The sequence below is a fragment of the Vespula pensylvanica genome, chromosome 2 (assembly GCF_014466175.1).
Source record: "Vespula pensylvanica isolate Volc-1 chromosome 2, ASM1446617v1, whole genome shotgun sequence".
NCBI classification, from domain to species: domain Eukaryota; kingdom Metazoa; phylum Arthropoda; class Insecta; order Hymenoptera; family Vespidae; genus Vespula; species Vespula pensylvanica.
Window position 1 is genome coordinate 6,187,796 of NC_057686.1, and position 21,799 is coordinate 6,209,594.

Here is a 21,799-nt window from a genome sequence, read left to right on the forward strand (position 1 = left end):
TTTAGAAAAAAAAGAAAAGAGAAGAAAAATTATTTATTTATTTATTTATTTATTCTTTTTTTTTCCAAGGAAAATATTTAAAACGAACGATAACGCGTCGATGTAGATCAAACGCCGACGCAGAACTTTCGTAATTGTTAAAAAAAAAAAAAAAAGGGAAAGAAAAAAGAAAAAAAAACTATTAGCGATTATATCGACATAGTGTAAAACGAAATTACGTTCACCCATAATCCTTACATAATTTATAACGGACCAAGTAATTTTTCGTGCCAACCAAAAACGACGACGTTGAAATTTCCCAATAGGCGATAAAATAGAGCTACAAATTTCTTGCGAATCTTAGAGAATATAATCTCCTATCTCTTTTTCTATCGAATTGAAAATGTTACGAGAACGAATTTTGTTGCTTTCGAAAAATAAGAATATCGCTTAATAACACTTGGAACATTCTCAAGATGGAATGTGTTAAAGATATATTTTCTCGTATGACAAATCGACCGAACCGAACAACGAACTCGCGTGGCCGCGATACGCTCGATTAATTTATCGAGTATAATATATATATATATATATATATATATATATATATATATAAAATATTATCGATATCTATATATCTTTCTCCCTTCCTTTCTTTTTATTTCTCTCTTCTTTCTCGCTTTCCCTAAATCATGCGATAAATTATGTTAGCTAACTAGTTAGTTAGATAAACAGACGACAATTTCATTCGATGAAAAAGCGCGGAATCGTGAAAATTCAGTGGAAAGACGGTTGTCACGTTGACGATTAAAAAAAAAAGGAAAAAGAAAAAAAGAGAGAGAAAAGGAAACAAGGAAAATAGTAAACATTGTGAATGTAACAATACGATTGCATAAGATCCACGAAGAATTTCCGAAAGAATTCCGAAATGGGGAAACGGACGTGCTACATATGTGTGCTGTGTCCGTTTAGATATGGAAGGTAGTTTTTGCACGCTTAAAAAGGTATGTGCTTACCTTCCCCAACGAATCGTGGCACTGGTAATGTACTTTACGACGATTTAACACACTCGACTATTGCATTATTTGATTTACGATAACTTCGTGGACTTCGTGACTTACGTTAGTATAGAGGACAGACGTAATAATGAGTTTTTAATTAAAGGAGATTCGAGAGACGGTGTCGATAGATTTATCTTGATATTATCTAACTAAAAAGAAAAAGAAAAAAAAAAGAGAGAGAAAGAGAAAGAGAGAATAAGAAAATGTATCTAATAGATAATTTATCGTATTACATCATTTAATGATAATAATATCTGTAAGAAAATTAAATTGTAAACATACGCAACAATTGCTATTGCCAAATATCTAAATTATTTACTAACACGCACAAGTAAATAACAGTGAAATTTTTCAAAGGAATATTCAACTAGAAAAAGAAACACGAACGAAGAAAAAGAATGCGAATCGAACTAACGACGCGCTTTGCATAATCCCACCGGGTGAAATTATTTGCAAACGTTGTTACTTACTACTACGAAGCGTCGTGACTTTGAATGCGCTTCTTGCACCGCAACGAATGGAAGTAGATACTAGTACGAGCTATCATCATTATTTTCAACGTTAGAAAGTCGGTAGAACGCGTAACTACTGATACAACCCGCGACAGGAAACAACACTACACGCGACAACTTTCCTTGAGATTTCGTTAAGTTAATTGACGATTAATGATCGCCACGTCTATTTCCATCGTTGATGATGATTTAAGCTTTAGTACGTGAGATTTTATGTAACAGAAATATTTCAAGTTCAAGAATAGCCTTGATTATGGAAATATCTCTCTTTCTTTATATATATATATATATATATATATATATATATATATATATATATATCGTTTGCGGTACTTTTAGAAACCTACATGGAATAGCGTGACGCTTGAGAGGGTCATTTAAATTGTAAATGCAAAGTAGTGTATATATCCGACATAATGCCTAATACTAATACTAGATAATAATACTAAAAATGATAATAAGCATCGAGTTTCCCCTTATATATTAACATTATATCACTGTAAGAATATTTTTATATTTTTTCGTTGTAAAAAATGGAAAAGAAAAATTATTTTCCAATTGATCTTATTCTAGAGACATTTGTATACTTATTCTTTCTAAAACCTTATTTTTCTAATAACGAATAATGACAAACATCTTACAATACTTTTTGTATGTTAACCTGATTGTAAGATCGATATCAATTTAGAAATAGTAATATTTGTATTTAGTTTTATTTTAAGAAGAGAATGAAAAAGAAAGAGAGAGAGAGAGAGAGAGAGAGAGAGAGAGAGATAAAGAGAAATAGCATAAAATATTTCTTGTAATAAGAATCGCGAGAGTTATCCCTTTGTATATTAACTTGATCTAATAGAAGATCAATCTCATTCTAGAAACAGTAACATTTTTATTTTATAAAGAGAAAGAAAGAAATAGGAGAGAGAGAGAGAGAGAGAGAGAGAAATACTATAAAATATTAAAGTAGTAATAATAATACTACACAATAATAATAATAATAATTACAATAAAAATCGCTAGAGTTATCCCTTCGTATATTAACTTGATCTAATAGAAGATTAATCTCATTCTTATAAATAGCTAAGGGATATTACAATTTGGAATTGTTCGTGCCACCATACCTCTCTCTTCCTCTCTCCCTTTCTTATCGCGAGGAGGTCAAGTCGGCGAATTGCGATTAAGTCTCTCTCTCTCTCTTTTTTTCTCTTTTTCTCTTTCTGTCTCTAATCTTCGAGCATCGATATACTCTCTCGGCGATCTCAGCGGACTCGCATAAGGCGCAACGAACTCAGTGAACGAATGGCCGGAGTGATCAAAGAGAGGGAGACCTGGATCGAGAACCGGTCTTTGAGCGATATTTTTTTCGAGCTTCCTTTCGCCCAGGAGAATTTCCATTTTTCAAACTCGCGCGAGCGTGAGCAACTAACACGTATATGCACACGAACGTACATACGTACTACTAATACACGAACACGCGTAAATACATATACACGCGTATAGTCACACACACATACAGTACACAAATATAAATAGTATTAGAACGATAAAGTATCTAATAGTTGCGTGGAACATTTTCGAGTCGAAAGCGGAGCATTAACACGTTGGTCGAATAATGCTCGAGCATCGATCGTTCCTTTCTACGAGTCACCCGTACGATTCCTGTCTACGAAAGGTTGCAATAAATCACGCTTAAGAAGCGTAAATACGCGTCACGTCGATACCACTACTGTCACCGATCGTGTCGAATCACTTACCTCAAATGTCACTTACGACACGATATACATATATTCACTTATCCCACGATTATTTCTATTTCTAACATCGAATTAGTTCTTAGTACATCTTTCTACATCTTCCGGTTGATCCTTTTTAAATACATACTCGTATATATATATATATATATATATATATATATATATATATATATATATAGATTTGTACACACACATATGTAGATACTAATTAATAATCAACGATCGAATTCCTCGATCATTTGTAACTTCTGGTTTCTCGATAAATGGATTCGTTAATAGATCGATTGAAAGCTCGAAAAAGAGTGTTTTTAATTACGTCGTTAAATTTTATCCTCCAATTCTTTTTTTTATTGCTTGTTTATCTTATACCTTTTATTTTCGTTTGAACGTTCTCAAAGTAGATAAACGAATGTTTCAGATATCATGAAATTTTTAATTATCCTATTCATTTGATATTAGGCAAAGATATTGTACCATTTGGTTAAGTAACCTACTACATAATCGTAGCTAGGATAAGTTGGATAATTCACCCACGCTATTTTCTCCAATCTATCGACGAATAATTTAATTGGTACCTTCGATGCTCAGAGAAGATCAACAGGATCAAAGAAAGCGAATGTAGTGATTACGATGCAATACCTAGTCTAACGTAAGAGCTTCTTGATCTATACTGATTAACTCATTTCGATAATATTTGAGAAAGAAAAGAAAAAAGAAATAAAAGTAACATTAATGCATGTAATATTTATTTTTTCTAAACGCACTTTATATACCAATGATGTTTAAATAGATTAAGCTTTGATAAAATAAATAGATAAATTAAAACGTAATAAAAATGAAATAATTATTTCTCATCGATATATTCTATTTTTCATTCAATACGTAATATTATCATATTAAATGATTATAGAATGCAGTGATATTTTCTATCACTGATATTAATAGATACATAGATCTAAATCAGAGAAATAAATCAATTCCACAAAATAAAAAAAAAAAAAAAAAAGAAATCGAGCCAATTATTTTTTTTTATAAATACATTCCATTATCATAATAAACGATAATAAAAGCGACAAAATTCTATAATATTTCTCACTACTGATATTAATCAAATATATAAATATCGCTCAGAGGAATAAATCAATTTGACAAAATAAAAAAATGAGAAAGAAATGAAATAATTATTTTCCCACGAATACATTCCATTAAAGTATTAAACAATGATAATATCAAAACGATGTAATATTTATTAGTATTGATATATATATATATATATATATATATATATATATATATATATTCAGAATAGATCATAATTAGATACTAAATTTGAAAGATAACAAATAATAGCCAGTACAGATATATATATTTATGCATATAGAGACATACTGTTGGTAACACCGAAAGGGAAACGCGAAATCTTGCAATTTGGAGAGGCTAAAGCAGTCTCGTTTAGCCCGAGGGCAAAATTTCGGCAAAGTATACCGATTCGATCTCGTAACGAGCGGCTGCAACGCGAACCGATCATCTTGTAATGGCGTTGCGTGTCGGCCTTCGCCATCGTGTCGTGGTCATTTTCGTCTACGTCTTCGTCTTCGTCTTCGTCTTCTTTATCGTCTGTATCGTCATCATCGTCATCTTTGTCGTCATCGTCATAGTCATCGTCATAGTCATCGTCATCGTCATCGTCATCGTCATTGTCGTTGAAGTGAAAAGAAACAGGATAATTGCAGACATATTATATATATATATATACACACATATGTGTGTGTGTATATGAATATGTATGTATGTACGTATGTATAGTACGAGCAAAACCTCCTACAAAAATCGATTGCGCAAATTTAACGATGCCACCAGCTCGTCAATTCTCCTCTTCTTTTGAGTACATAACGATAACCGGTGGAAATTCAGTAAAGAGAGATCACCAAGCAACTGTAAATTTTACAAATTGTTTCGACGATATTTTCTAGAAAAAGAGAGAAAGAGAAAGAAAAAAGAGAAGATCTTGATCATTATATCCGAGCATGGCGCCACTCATGGAGAAGTTTCATGTATATGAAATTCACGAAATTGTATGTGCATAATGTCTCTTAATTTGCATTCTTTCTCTTTTTTTCTTTCTTTTTTTCCTACTTACTTCTGACTCATCGTCTCTGTTCATCGTTTACACTCTCTCTCTTTTTCTCTATCTATCTTTCTTTCTTTTTTTCTTTTTCTTTTCATTATTTACATAAATCATGTATAAAGCATGCCTACTCATCTCCGGAACCATACACTCGTTACCTAATTGGGTGTGTGACTCTTGTAAAAAGCAATCTCGAAGGATCTCGAAAGAAAAGAATAAAAAAAGAAATAAAAAAAGAAATAAGTTTCACTTATAAAGCTACAAGACGAAGCTATTCTCTTTCCTACAAAGATGTCACACATGCACGCATACACACGTACACATACACGCACACTATTAATAAGTGGACGGAGCAGAAAGTTTTTATCGCTCATCTTCGTAACTGTATAACGGATCATTTTTTAACTACCGAAATTATAAATCGCCTCATTAGGTATGGACGACGATTTTAGAAACGGTATAACAAGATACTACATCGAAATAAGATTTAACGAGATAATTGTTCATTTAATTTCGTTTCCTTTCATTTTTTTACAGGTCCCTTTATAAATAGATATGTAAACTGTCCTCGTTATTATATTATCAAATATAAAAATATAAAAAGAAAGAGATAGAGATAGAGAATAGAAAGAGTCGAAGAAAGAGAGAAAATAAAATAAAAGAGACGGTAATAAAATTTTACGAATGTACATACGTACATTACATATATATACACACTTACATGTACATATACACACATATACATATGTATATCAATATCGATTCGAGGCAACGTTCGTTAACACCTTCTACTTTCGAGTAACATTAGAAAATAAGAGAGATCGTAGATAAAATGAAAATTCGTAATCACGGAAACAATGATCCTTTCTCCGTCTGACGTTTCTTCCATAGGCGTGAAACACTGGTTTTGTTACGCTCGAGATACCTGCGAGCATTCAAATTACCATAATTTAATCGTATTATGTTTACACTTATTGTTAGGAACGTGTCATGTGAGGATGCAAACTACGAGAGAATCGATTCTCTTCAGCTTTCACTACTTTCGATAACCCCATGCATATGAATCGAACGAGACTCGAAACTCGAATTTAAGAACGGTCCATTCGAGAAGATCGATTACTAAATATATTTAATATATTAATCTCTTCGTGTCTCTCTCTCTCTCTCTCTCTCTCTCTCTCTCTCTCTCTCTCTGTTTCTTTTTGAATTTTTTTTTTTTATACAGTTAAATATAATAAAAATTCCAATTATAAATAAGTGTCTAAAAGAAAATCAAATAAATAGATTGTAAACCAATTTCTCTTCAAATGTCTTCTCTAAATCATATTTATAAATTATTTGTTAAAATCTAATTATAAATATTAAATTCCTTTTAGTTTTATACTTCTCTTGAATCGAACTCTTTTACGCGATCAATAAACGTGATAATCACAAGTGGAAATAATAAAATAAATTAAATAAAAAAAGAATAAAATGAAAAATTCATTCTCAATAAACAAGATTATTCGTTAAGAAATTTATTAGATATCAATATTCCTTTCTTCTCTTTTTTACAATTTTATGAATCAATAAACATGATAGTTACGAATGTAAATAAAAGAAATAAAACATAATTCAATCCTCAGCAAATTAAAACATTTATACATACATATAAATGACTTTTTAAAGTCTTCTACTAAATAAATAATTCCATTCGAATTAATTAGTTTTTTTTCTTCTTCTTCTTTTTCTTTTCATTTCTACAATTCTTTCCTATGAAACTATTTGCCATGATCAATAAATATGATAATGTCCAATATAAATAACAAAAAAAAAAATTCTCATTCTCTACGAATTAAATCATTTATACAAATGACTTTTTTGAAATATCACAGATATTAAATATCACAGAAATTCTGTTCGATTTAATTTCCCTTTTTGTTTTTTATACATATACATCTACTTGTAACGAATCAAAAGATTATTTGCTACGATTATTATCTTCACCCACATGAGTTCTTATGCCTTACAGATAAATGAACTCATTGATCGGGATCAAGCCTAAGAATGGAATCGGGGAACGTTCGTCTGACATTAAAAGAGAAAATGTCAAGATGAATGAGTGACCTAGCCCTCTACCGAGGACGTACCTATGAATGAAATTATATAACGATCTCCTACGCGTGTGTAACCTTCGTGTATACGCACGACTATATGTATAACGGTTGTTTTTTTTTTTTTCTTTTCTCTTTCTACTCGTTCTCGAGTCATCGGCCCTCCCCTCATCCCTTCTTTCATTCTCTCTGTTTCTCTCTTTCCATCTATCGATCTATCTATCAATCTTTTTCATTAGAAAATAAACAGACCTTCGAAGTACGCGATATCGCGTCGAAAGGATTACGTTGTACGCTTAGAAACGATTTAAAAAATCATCCAATTTTTTTTTAACGACTTGATCGTTTATTTCGTAAAACATAAAATGAAAAGGAAAGAAAGGAAAATAGAAAATAAAAAATAAAAATAAACATAAATAAATAAAAATAAAGATCCATTTAAGCGAGACACTCATAGAAACGTCAGGTTTACGCGAAAATTAATCGTCTTCTGGAGTTCGAATTAATGATGATGTATCTAACATCGTTTGTAAAGTCGAATTCATCGCTAATCCATCACTCGATCGTTTATTTTCGTTTATCTTCGATAACTTTCGAAAAGCGAGCTAAGAAATTACTAGCGAATTCATTCGAGGAGTAATTATTATATACACGTAACACGCACACATAGAAAGAAATACAAAGACACATCAAACATGTATATATATAAAGAGAAACATTTGTATCGATGTTTTCATATACCATTTATCTTTCTAATCCGTTTTAATTGCTCGCAAGTGTAGATAGATAGATCGATCGAAATGCACTCGGTACGTTGAACAAGAGCAATGAAAGAACCTACGTTTGAGTTACGTAGATTTACAAGAATGAAACAAAAGGAAGAAAAAAAAGAAAGAAAGAAAAAAGAAAAAGAAAAGAGAGAAAAAAAGGAAGAAACATAGAAAAATACATTGCACGAAGTTGTTGCATGAATTGTATTTCTATGTGCGATACGAATATCTCGAGCTACGATCGTTCACTTCGTTCAGCCATTTCTCTCTCTCTCTCTCTCTCTCTCTCTCTCTCTCTCTCTCTCTCTTTCTCTCTCTCTCTACGTTTTGCACCGTTTGTAAGGATAATAAGCGATAATGCTTGGGATAATTTATCCCACTTTCGTTCGTTAAATTCCTACTACGATTTAATACTTTTCAACTCGTAACACATTAGATATTTACGTTTTCATACATAAGTATATATACCTATATATGTATATAGAGATAGACAGATAGATAGGTAGATAGATAGATAGATAGATAGATAGATAGATAGATAGATAGATAGATAGATAGATATAGATAGATAGATAGATATGTATATAAATTCTTGAGTTAAATAACTTTAATTCCTTCTGATTCGTTCGTAGGAAGAGAGACTCTCCTTAATGCTTCGCTTGATTTAAAGTTAGAATGCTCGTAGCGAGAATGATTTAAAAGTAAATATCATTATTACGATATTATACTCGCTTTCACCAAAAACGATTGAATTTCTTTAAATTTAAATTTCGTTGTCTCGAAAGTTTGTGCCGATTGTTGTTCATCGTCAATGGAAGATAATATCGAAACTAATATATTGATAAATATATGGTAATAAAAATAAAGTTTATAAAAATATGATTGATTTGCACGAATTTTTAAATCTACACGGGTTAGATAAAATAAAAGAAATATTCTGTCTTCGTTATTTCATCCAACACCATGCGTATTTATTATTTAAGAATAGAACGTACGTGTAATAATCACATTTAATGGGCCCTTTCTGAAAGTAGATTTTAATACGTAAAAAATGCTTGGCAATAATTGATTTTGACTTTATGACTTTATTTGCTTATGACACAACTATTTTGTAATCCATTTTCTTCGAATATGATAGATATACAGAGATTTAGAATAAATAATGAAAACATTGCGTATTCATTATTTCGTTCAATCTCTCTACATACAAAACTAATACGTTTTTAATATCCTCATACACGTTTTGATGTGTGTGTGTGTGTGTGTGTATGCATATATATTATATACATAACGAGCGAAGAAATGGCACGAACTTTTCGGACAACTTAATAATATCCATCATTATCGAATTATGTTAAAATTTAACTTACAACTTTTGACATTTCCTATAAACACAATAGCACATTCAAATTGCACAATTATATACTTTAAGTTTATCGCACAATGGTTATTATATTATTTCAACTAGTCGAGAAGTTAGTTTCTAAAATCAATAAGAACGATAACTTATCCCAAATTGAGAGAGGAGATAATGAAAGGTCAATAAGACAAGTTATACCCTAAGGGTACCTTGAAAATAACATTCGCATAACTTTCTTCCTTTTCTCATCTTTTCCTCAACGAATCTTTCTTTCTTTCTTTCTTTCTTTCTTTCTTTTTTTCTTTTTCTCATCCTCTTCCTAGAGGTCATTGAGCCCGTGACACTAATCGCTATTCATTCCATCGATTTAGCCATGTCGGAACCGTGCCGAAATGAAAGAGACATCTGAGAAAGTAATCTGAGTCGTTGAACACGATTTCCTATTCAAAATAATCGTCCTCGGTCGAGAGAGACGAAGCCCTCAAAATACAAAAATAATACAAACTTTCGAAATGCATGAAGAGGGGAGAGAGAGAGAGAGAGAGAGAGAGAGAGAAAGAGAGAGAGAGAAAGATGATATTAATAAGAACAAAGAAATGTTAGAATAGTTGAAATAAGTTTTAAAAAATACGAAACTTTTGCATAAAAAAGAAAATACGAGTTTAAGAATAAATAAGTTAATAGATATTTATATTCTAATATAATTATATAAAATTAATATACTTATAGTAGTAATAATAATAATAATAGTAGTAGTAGTAGTAGTAGTAATAGTATACAAGCAGTATAATAATTAGTAATAATTATATTAGAAAAAATATAACTTATGTTGATATAATACTCTTGATAGTATTTATTACTACCTATATTAGTACCTATAGAACTTATAATACTTATACAATATGTTACAGTATAATTCATTCTAATATAATTATATTACTTGTATAATTATTTATATTAGCATAACTTATTATATAATATAGGAAATTCAATTCAACAAGAGTACAAAATGGAGCAAAAGTTTCTAGAATTTAATAATTTTATTTAAGACTAAAATTAACTTAAAACATTACGAAAAATAGTAATTGATTTTTAAAATCATCCAACAATTTCTGACCCATCCTATATTTGCATAATCATATTAATATATAAATTATGTTTTTCAAATATGACTTATACTTATTGTATCTATATATTGAAATATAAGTTCTTTGTTCTATAATAGATAAGTTTTCTTTTATAATAGAAAGCAAAATAATATATAAAATAAAAAAAAACGATAAACTACTTCTTATACACACACACACACACACACACACACACACACACAACCTTCTTGCATTATTAAATAAAATAATATGAAAATATAAGAAAAATATTAACGGAGAGTCGTTCGAAAAGAAGAAAAAAAAAAAAAAAAGAAAAGAAAAGAAAGATGAGTTAGTATACTCATCCTTTCGAACTTACAAAAGCAAAGATCCAGAGTCAAGAAATGTATCGAGAAATTCATTCATCGCAAAGAACGAGATACATAAACCATACGAAAAGTCTTGACAGGCTCAGAGATGATTTCTTTTTTTCTCTCTCTCTTTCTTTCTTCCTTTCTTTCTTTCTTTCTTTTTTCTTCTCTCAAGAGAGGCACAATGCACATAACCGCAGACCGCCTTTTTATCATCCGCTTTTCCTTTCCCAGCACGAACGAGAAGGTACAGAGAACAGAAACTGGTTCAATGTTCGATACGGTTCGGAACGAACTACGGTTCAGAAACTGGTTCTCTCGTATTCGAATATATCTCAACTATAAATGTGTATATACATGCATACATCCGTCTGTACGTGTATACGCGTGCCTACGTGTGTTTCATATGACGTCCAAATTTCACTTTCGATCAATTTACATGTGTATACGCTTAAGAAAAATCATAAGAAGGGCTAAACTCTGATGTATTTGAAGGAAGAAAGAAAGAAAGAAAGAAAGAAAGAAATAAAGACAGACAGATAGACAGAAAGAGAGAGAAGGAGGGAGATAAAATATAAAAAAAAAAACAGGAAAAAGAAATAAGGCAAGGATGAACAGTTCGAATCGATTATTATTATTGAACGTTTTAGAGCGCGAGAAAAGATTTTTCAATACATCTCGTTCTTACGAGAATTAATTGACGTTTCTAATTAACGACCTAGTCTAGAACGGTATCATAATCGATATAGATTTACAGTCATTCGCGAAAGTATGCTCAGTGAAAGCCAAGCCATTCTTGTCGGGTGCCAATTCATAAGCAAAAGGCGGTTACTGAGCGAGGAAGATTACACGCGGCTAATAATAATTAATAATAACGATACGTTTGAGTGGACATTTTAACGGGTTTATATATACGTGTATGTATGTATGTATGTATGTATGTATGCATGTATGTATGTATGTATGTATATATGTGTATACGCTAGTTAGCTACTCTCTTTTCTCATATAGTCAGTTAAAAATCTAAATTATCGCTAAATAATAAAACGTAATATAACGATACGTTTGAGTGGACATTTTAAGGAATCTATATATATTTACATGTTATATATATATATATATATATATATATATATATATATTTATGTGCGTGTGTATGTATGCATATATGTTAGTTAGGAACATTCTCTTTTTTTCACCGAGTTATAAATCGAAACTATCGTAGAATAATAAAATAATAATTTGTTTGAGTAGACAATCTAACCGATCTATGTATATACGTATATGTTAAGTAGACATTCTCTCCTTTTTTTTTCAATTAATATTCGAAACTATCGTAAAATAATAAAACATGCGATAATCATACATTTATGTAGACATTTAAACGAACTTATGCATACATTATATATGTACATGTGTGTGTGTGTTAATTCCAGCCATTCTCTTTCTTTTCTTGGCTAATAAGTATCGAAATTATCTCAAAATAATTAAACAACATCCGAGTAAACGCATTTACCTATAGGTATACCTATAAATACATACTAACATACATAAGTAAAAGAAAAGTATTAATGATAATAACCGTAGAACGGAATGTAAGTAAGTACATAGATATATTTAACTTGAACGATGAGGGGACATGCGAAAACGACGATTCAATTTTCACATACCAGAACCACGGAAGAAAAGTTTGGAACGTATCAAGAGATTGCAATTTCCTACGAAGTGAAACCCGACAAACGAGACCGTAACGACGACGACGACGACGACGACGACGACAACGACACAACAACGACAACGATAACGACGAAAAGAGACGAAGAAAAGGACGAAAAGATATGGCAGGACTTTTAAGTCTAAATACTTCCAAGAGAGCAATTTCGTCACTCTCTCGCTCGAGTCAACTTTCTTTATTTTCTTCCGCCGGTTTTTCTTATTATCCTCAGTTATTCTTTTTTCTTCTTTCCTGCCCTCTTTTAACCAACACAGAAAGAAAGAGAAAGAAAAAAAAAGAGAAAGAGAAAGAGAGAGAGAGAGAGAGAGAGAGAGAGAGGCACATTCTCTCCTCCCAAGAGAATGCGAGAACGAAACGACGCCGCCCGGTGCTAACCGCGATCGCCTTTTTCTTGCGTAACGCACCAACAGCAGAGCCTTTCGGGCAAAAATCTTTTATACCGAGGTAGGTAGAGAGGTATGTATATAGGTATGTATATAAGTAAGGTAGGTAGGTAGGTAGGTAGGTACATGTTGCTAAGAAAAGAAGGCCATGAAGTTTCCTCGACTATACGACGTTTAAAAAGAGTCAGGTGCAGACACGAATTATCTGCGATGATCTTTCTCATTTTCAAGAGAGAGAGAGAGAGAGAGAGAGAGACAGACAGAGAGAGAGAGAAAGAGAAGGAGAACTCGTTTTTCATGGTTGACTCTCGAAAAAATAATTTCTCATCTTTATCTTAGGGAACAGTATCTCTTCAACGTCTTCGAGGTCATCGTCTCGACCCTTGAATCGAAGCTACAACGAATCGAGAATCTCGACAAAGCTGTTGAACATCTGATGAGGCGAGTCGAAGCCTTGGACTCGAGGGTTAACGACAACATCGATAAAACCGACGCTGTCATCGCTAAACTGAGGACGTTGGATTTGAAACTGTTCAATGCACATCCTCCGATATCGCAGGAACAGATCCATGCGAGATCGGCTGAGAATGGGAGGGAGGATAACGAGGCTGAAAGTGGTACAGTTTACTTTTATATATTTTCTTTATGTAATCAGATATTAAGAGAGAGAGAGAAAAATATGTATATATCTATATATTATTTCATTATATATATAAGAAACAGTTAAGAAACAAAGTAATCGTTCGGCCATTTTTATATATTTCTCATCATTCGGAATAGATAGATTGAAATTAAAAATAGCATAATGAGATAATATTTCATACGTCATAGTATTTCATCGTGCTATTTTTAGTTTCAACCTATGTATTTTGGAAGATAAAGAATATCGTATGAAAATGGGCGAACGATTACTTTGTTTCTTAACTTTTGTTAATAATCGAATATATAGATTTTTTTAATAAGTATGTATATATGTATATATTTTCTTTTTTTTTTATCTATATTATAGATAACGTATATTTACTCGATCACACGATTGGTAATCCGACCTTTCATTCATTCCTTTTTCTTTTTTATTATTTTGCAATATCGTACGAAAAAATTCGAGACGAATTCTTTTGAAATGATTATATGATATAATTGATATTAAAGGAAAAGAAAAGAAAAATAAAAACAGACTTGTATTTTTATTTCTAACACGATAGTTCCGATAATACGACTGATCCATCACGACAACGACGAACGATCGCCAGAGTCTCTCGGTGAGAAATTGATTTCTCTTGATCAGAAGGTATCCGATATCGATCACAAGTTGGTAAATCTAAAGAATCAACTCGACAATAATTTCTTACAAAACGACGACATAAATGCCGAGGCAAGCGAAAAGAAACCTGTCAGTATGAGCGTCGTTGAGATCACGAAGGCGATGAGCAACGAGGTTATGAATCACGTGTCGATCGAGATCGAGAATCTTAGACAAGCTACCGGTGCGTTGGATCGTAAACTTCAATTTCATATCAACCTGGTGTCGGACAATTTAGGAGCGATTTATAATTTGATGACTGACGTACACGACGCGGTCGTTGACAAAGCAATTGTGAACGATCACAGAAATTCTACTACGACTACTCAGCCACCACCAAAACAGAGCAAGTTCGATCGTTTGGTCGAGAGAATGCATCCCATGCTAACTGTCTCCGAAAAGATGGACGAAGTTTGGAACGTCGTGGTGAGTAATACAATTTTTTTTCTTTCTCCCTGTTCTTTTTCTTTTACTTTCTTCTTTTATCTAAGGTCAATAATGGTCACAAAAAATACTTCACATCTTTTTTGATTTGTAATCGAATTTACATATAACTACTTACATATAATTGTTAAAAATTAAAAAAAAAAGAAAGAAAGAAAGAAAAAAAGAAAAAGAAGAGAAGTTTAATAAAGAATCATTAAAAAATGAATAAAAAGAAAAAAAGAATATTACCGTGATATTACTCTACAATTTTCTTCTTACATCAAATTTAACCTAGATCTATAACACAGATAATTATAAAGAAATCCGAAGAGAGACTTCATTAAGATTAATGTATTACTTAGAAAAAAAAAAAGAAAGAAAAAAAAAAAGAAAAGAAAAAAACGATAAGAAAAGAAAACCGTACGAGAGTTTCTCATTTTCCTTCCGACGAATCGTTGACTCGTAAAAGAAAGAAAGAAAAAAGAAGGAAGTAAAGAAAGAACGAAAGAAACAGAAGAAAAAAGAAAATGGAAAAAAAGAAAATAGAAAAAAAAGGAAAGAAAAAAGGAAAGGAGGAAAATAGATTCGTTTACACGCGAGAAACATATACGGTACGTAATTGATCGCGATGCTACCTTCCGATGCGGTTTTCCCAACGCGGAATCCAGTCTAGGAGTCTCGCTTAGGATAAGTCGCGTGCCAAGCAACACGATTGGCGTTAGACCGTTAAGGGTTAACACGAGTCGAGATCGACTAAACGATTAACTTCCTGCAAACCCAATGACTTGGCAGTGAAATCGGAATCTCGTTCTCGATTTTCATTTTATTTAGATAGATAAAAGACGAAAAGATCGTAGATATATATAATATATAAATTATTATAAAACAATGCAACGATTAAAAAAAAAAAAAAAACATAAGAAAGGTACAAATAGTGATCACGAGAAAGAAAAAAAAATTCCGTAATCGTCTCCCTTTTTTTTTGTGCCTTAAGTACTTGTTCGTTTTTTTTTTTTTTTTTATTTGTTGTTACGTGCTACCTAACGATAAGAAACAAAAACAAAAAAGAAGAAGAAAGATAAAATGTCTTTTTTATAATGATCGATGATCATAGGTCGGGACGAAAAATTCGGTGGACGATCTTCTTCCAAAGTCTGACGAGTTGCTTACTCAAACACAAAGACAGGAGAGAGCGATCAGCGAGATCCACGCTGATCTTAGAACGAAAACGAATAAGATAATAGAAAATTTAGAAGGGGTTGAGAGTAGGCTCAAGAAACAAGAGGATGACGTGGCGACGTTAGCTCAACGACAAATACCAGCAGAACTTTTGTTGGATCCTACGATAGATCGACTTGTCGAATATGATCCAGGAAGGTTGGTATGATCATAATGTTTACCTTATATTATATTAACATTATAATTCTCGAATATTAAATATTAAAATTCATATCTTATCCCGTTAAGTGGATCGCTGCAAAGTTGTTGAAAAAAAAAGGAAATAAATAAATAAATAAATAAATAAATAAATAAATAAGAACTATTTTTTATACAACGTGCAAATATAAACTTTTCGTTTCGTTTAAACGTTCGACATTTTTTTTCTCTGCCAAGATATGTTAACCTGCAGAACGAAAACTTCGTTACGGAAATCTCGTCGTCGTCGTCTATGAGCGCAACAACGATTCCACCGTCGATTCAAACGTCGACTTCGACTTCTTCGACGTTCCTCACTTATACCACGTCTTATCCATCGAATAATGGATCATCGGCAACAACACCCATGACACCAACTTCTGCTGGACCACAAAGATCCACCACTAGAAATCGTGGTGTCATATTCCCGAGTGTTAAAAATAAACCAAGTCCTGCTAACACAACTTTCACCAGTGACATCTTAATCAATTACAAAGATATCAAGGTAATTAATTCGATTACAATAGGAATAATTTTTCATAAGTAATTGCATCTGCGTGTGTCTAAGAAATATTACGTTGATTCGAGCGTAAATTTTGTAATAAATTTATCTCAAATAAATGTAAAGAAAAAGAAAAAAGAAAATAGACGTCAAAATATTTGTTTTCTAACGATATATTCTAATACGTTCGCACGTAATAAAATGTAAATGAATTTATTACAATCGATAAGAAACGTAATACTTTTTAACACCTAAATCTTTCGTACCTCGACCCTATATATATACATATATGCATATATATAAATATATTTATATACATACCATATATTTTTTCTTTTTTTTTTTTTGCCATATCTAAAAAGAAACTTATATAATGTGAAACTTGTAATATAATTTATACTACGTACGTAATTTATGAACTGGTAATAAATTTTATGGTAGGAGAAAACTTAAATAGGATTTAAAAAAAAAAAAAAAGGAATACACGGGTCGCACATGAAAATGTGCGACATTAAAATTACACGACGTTGCAGAAAATTAAAAATTATTATACAATGATTTAAAGAAACAGTAATCATAACTGATATCTAAATAATATTTTTGAATTACGAACGAAAGGAAGCAAAAAAAAAAAGAAAAACAACAGAAAAGGAAACAAAAAGGACAAATAAAAATTTAGAAAATATAAAATACAGAAAAAAAGAAATACAAAAGAAAAAGAAAAGGAAAGTGAAATAAGATTGGCAAAAACTTTCGACGTTTTCCAGGGTTTCTCGTGCGTGGACTTGCTAAATGCAGGTATGAGAGACAGCGGTGTCTATTATCTTCAAATACGAGGTACCACATATTGGTTCCTCAAGGTCTACTGCGAGCAGGAAATTGCTGATGGTGGTTGGACGGTAAGTTTTCATGCTCGAGAGATCTCGACTATTCTATTCTATGCTATTCTATCGTATCCTATCCTATCGTAACAGGTAATAGCGCATCACCGATCATCGAGTTCTTACGTATGAGAAGGAAGACGTCGATTTTTTCCTCAAACAATAACTATTCCTTCAGTTCGGATCGCTGGCACGTTATTTCATAGCGATTTGAATAAGCCACCTTTCTCTTCCTTTCTCTCTCTCTCTCTCTCTCTCTCTCTCTCTCTCTCTCTCTCTCTCTCTCTCTCTCTCTTTTTCTCTTTTTGTCTATCTATCGTTCTATTTATCTCCTTATTTACTTCTTTCCGTTTACGTCAATATTTGTATCTATATAAATGTGTGATATAATATATTTATATATTGAGAGAAAGAATATTAGCACAATATATTATATATGCAATAATATTATTAATTATTCTTATAAATATTAGATATAACGTGATAGTATATACTATAATATATGTAATATATTATAAATATATTGTAATATATTATAAATAATGTGTAATATATACTATAATTATATCATACAATGATATAATTATTAATGATTAATATCAACGCAATATCCTAACAGTAAATATAAATATGATAATTATAATAACTACAAATAACTCGTCCATAAATATATCATAGAGAAAAAGAGAGAAAGAACTATATACATCTCTCTCTCTCTCTCTCTCTCTCTCTCTCTCTCTCTCTCTCTCTCTCTCTATCTTCTTATCTATTTTTTTCTTTTTCTTTCTCTTTCTCTCTTTCTATCTTTCTATTTCGAAACAATTGGAAACATCCGACATGATCCTCTTCATTCTCTCTTCTTTTAATCAGGTGATACAAAGAAGAGACGACTTTGGTGAACCTAGAGAAAACTTTAACAGAGACTGGGCCGATTACAAAAATGGTTTTGGTAATCCAGCTCGGGAATTTTGGTTAGGAAACGAAAATATTTATATGTTAACAAATAACGAGGATTATATGCTCCGAGTTGAATTAGAAGATTTCGAAGGAAATAAAAGGTACGTGTGTAAGTGATTAAGTTCCTTATCTTTCTTTTTCGTTTCTGTTTTTTTTTTTTTTCTTTTGTCGATAAAAATAATTAAAAGTTTCGTTTTTCTAATTCATCTTATCTCATCTCTAATTATATTCAATCGCTTTAGATACGCACAGTATACGCACTTTAAAATATATTCCGAGGGTGAATATTATAAGTTGGAAATCGATGGATACGAAGGTACTGCTGGTGATTCTTTGAACGATCCTTGGTATGGATCGAACAATAGTCCATTCTCGACTTATAATAGGTAATACTGAGATATGATTTTATCTTATGATTTTAATTATCTATGTATATATATATATATATATATATATATATATATCTAATTTTTGTAATGTATTATAATATATAATTTTTATAATACACATAATTATAAAAATTATTTATAATAATTATATTATATAATATATTGCAGTGTATAATTTAATATATAATTTATAAAAATTATATTATAATATATTATAATGTATAATGTAATATATAACTTTTTTTAATTATCTATAATATATTTAATATGAAGTAAAAAATAATCATTTAGTTCAATTAATGGTTTGCACAATATTATGAAATATTTTACAGAGACAACGATAGATCATCGTTAAATTGTGCGTCCATGCTAAAGGGTGGTTGGTGGTGGAAATCTTGTGGACGTGGATTGAACGGTCTTTATCTTAACGACCCTCAAGACTTATCGGCTCGGCAAGGTATTGATATTAATACATTTTTTTTCTAATTGCTATTATAGTTAAACGACGTTCTTATGACTTTTATAGAATACGTTCACTTTTTAAAATGTTCTTTTAATTTCTTTTTTACCCCTTTTTTTTATTTATTTATTTTTTTTATTTTTCTCGTTTTCAAGGAATCGTATGGTTCCGTTGGAGAGGCTGGGATTACACGCTAAAAAGGGCGACTATGATGATAAAACCTAAGGGACCAACGGCGTTTACCTAAACGAACGTTTCACGAATTTTTCCTCTCTATTTTTTTATTTTTTCTTTCTTTCTTTTTTTTTGTTTTCTTTTTTTTTATGTTTGTTTTTCTTTCTTTCTTTCTTTTCCCCCTGACGAGACGTAGTGTACGACGTGACGCGCGTAGACTTTAAGCGAAAACGTGAACGAAAACGAAAATGACAAAAGAAAAGGAAAGAAGAAGAAGAAAAAGAAAAGAAGAAAAGAATGAAAGAGAAAATTATTATTTTATACGACGCAGACGATTAATTAGCAAGTATTTAAATATCGTTGTCTTCGAATTTTGCGAACCACCGATTTTTAACTTAAGTTGAAGCAGAAAAGAAAAAAGACAAAAAAAAAAAGAATAATTTCATCGTCGTTATCTGTCTCTCTATGTCGTCATTGATTGATTAATTAATTAATTAATTAAAAAAAGAAAAAAAAAAGAAAAAAAATATATGAGAAATCCGACGTTTAGCGTAGAATGTTATAAATTATTATACGATGTGTTACGTTTTACGTTTCTCTCTCTCTCTTTTTTTTTTTTTCTTTTTTAATACGTTAAACGAAGAACGTAGCTGTTTTATTTATTTTGAAAATATTATCAACGCGCTGCCGCGTGTCGAAACGGAGAAATTAAAGAAAAAGAAAAAGAAAAGAAAAGAAAAAAAAAAAAGAAAGAAAGAAAAGAAACGAAGAAAATAAGAACGAAGAAAGTTGGTCTCTGTTTCTTGATAGAAAATGTAAATAATATACAATCGGCTAAATAATGATATATCGGCTAACTGATTCAATTAAAAAAAGGAAAAAGAAAAGAAAAGAAATAAAAAAGAGTAAAATTTCGATGCGATCGCGACATACATGTATATAATTAATTAATGATATTATATTATTCATGATTCGTCTGATCGATCGGATCAATTTTTTTTTTTTTTTTTATTGTCTTTCTCTCTTTCTTTCTTTCTTGTTTTGTTTTTGTTTAATTAGAAAAAGAAAATCGCAAAAGTGCGCGTTTAATATACACTTTGTGCGTAATGTTTGTGTTTTCAAATGGACGCGGATGTTGAAAGTAAAGTACGTCTGATAAAAAAAAAAAAAAAAAGAAAGAATCGTACGCTTCCTTTTTTTTTTTTTCGTCCCTTTGAAATCACAACGAAAACGTATTTCGAACTGCGCCGTTCGAATCAATTCTAATTAATTTATATATCGCGTCTCTTAGAAATCGAATTTTAGTGGAAATACTCTCGTTAAGTTAACAATGAATTATTATTATTACGAAACGTTGAGAAAGATTTTACAACTTGTTAACGTACTATCAACGCGAAAGAAAGTTTTGTTACGAATGTTTTATTAATTAGAGGAAGATAAAAAATAGAAAAAAGAAAAAGAAACTACGAAGAAGTATCGATACGAATATGGAACGTGAATTCTCTGTAATGGCGAATCAATGGATTGTAAATAATGGACTGTAAAGGCTCGTAAAGATATCGTATTAAGTTGTAAAAATGAGCTTTAGAATAAAGATATATCTTTTGTAAAGTACGAGTAAAAAGAAATTTAAAAAAAAAAAAAAAAAAAAAAAAAAAGAAAATAACACGGACCTCTTATCGTCTAAATGTGTTGTTTCGCAAACTGAAATTCTATTTAAACCTTTCTTACGCTTCTGATTAATTTTTCCCTTATTTCGTCGTTCAATAATTCTTCGACAATGGACGAACGAATATCAGTAATTTTCGATAATTCAACGAAGAAAATTATTCGTTGATCGTTTGTATCGTTGATAAAGTATTAAAGTAATTAGATATTTATCGAATTAGTTGGTTAGATAAAATTTTGGTTAAATAAAATATTTCGATACTGCCTGAAACAATTTATCCACAAAATGGCGACGTTTAATAACACATATTTCTTTTATGAAAATATAAACGTATCTACGAACTTCATTTTTGTACGTTTCTATTTATTACGGAAATATATTCAACGAAAGC

The 21,799-nt window shown here is 30.9% G+C and overlaps 1 protein-coding gene across 2 annotated transcripts in view; it reads left to right on the forward strand.

Moving 5' to 3' along the window:
• The window catches only part of LOC122637911 (angiopoietin-2), a 33,284-nt gene extending 13,047 nt beyond the window's left edge, over positions 1–20,237 (forward strand). For both annotated transcript variants that reach the window (XM_043830435.1, XM_043830436.1), the window contains 9 exons: positions 13,571–13,848; positions 14,437–14,960; positions 16,075–16,337; positions 16,575–16,881; positions 17,646–17,777; positions 18,630–18,817; positions 18,959–19,102; positions 19,438–19,562; positions 19,721–20,237. In XM_043830435.1, coding sequence (XP_043686370.1) covers positions 13,571–13,848; positions 14,437–14,960; positions 16,075–16,337; positions 16,575–16,881; positions 17,646–17,777; positions 18,630–18,817; positions 18,959–19,102; positions 19,438–19,562; positions 19,721–19,812 — 2,053 coding nt within the window. In that variant the 3' untranslated portion in view covers positions 19,813–20,237. The remainder of the gene's footprint in view (positions 1–13,570; positions 13,849–14,436; positions 14,961–16,074; positions 16,338–16,574; positions 16,882–17,645; positions 17,778–18,629; positions 18,818–18,958; positions 19,103–19,437; positions 19,563–19,720) is intronic.
• Positions 20,238–21,799: the final 1,562 nt, after the last annotated feature.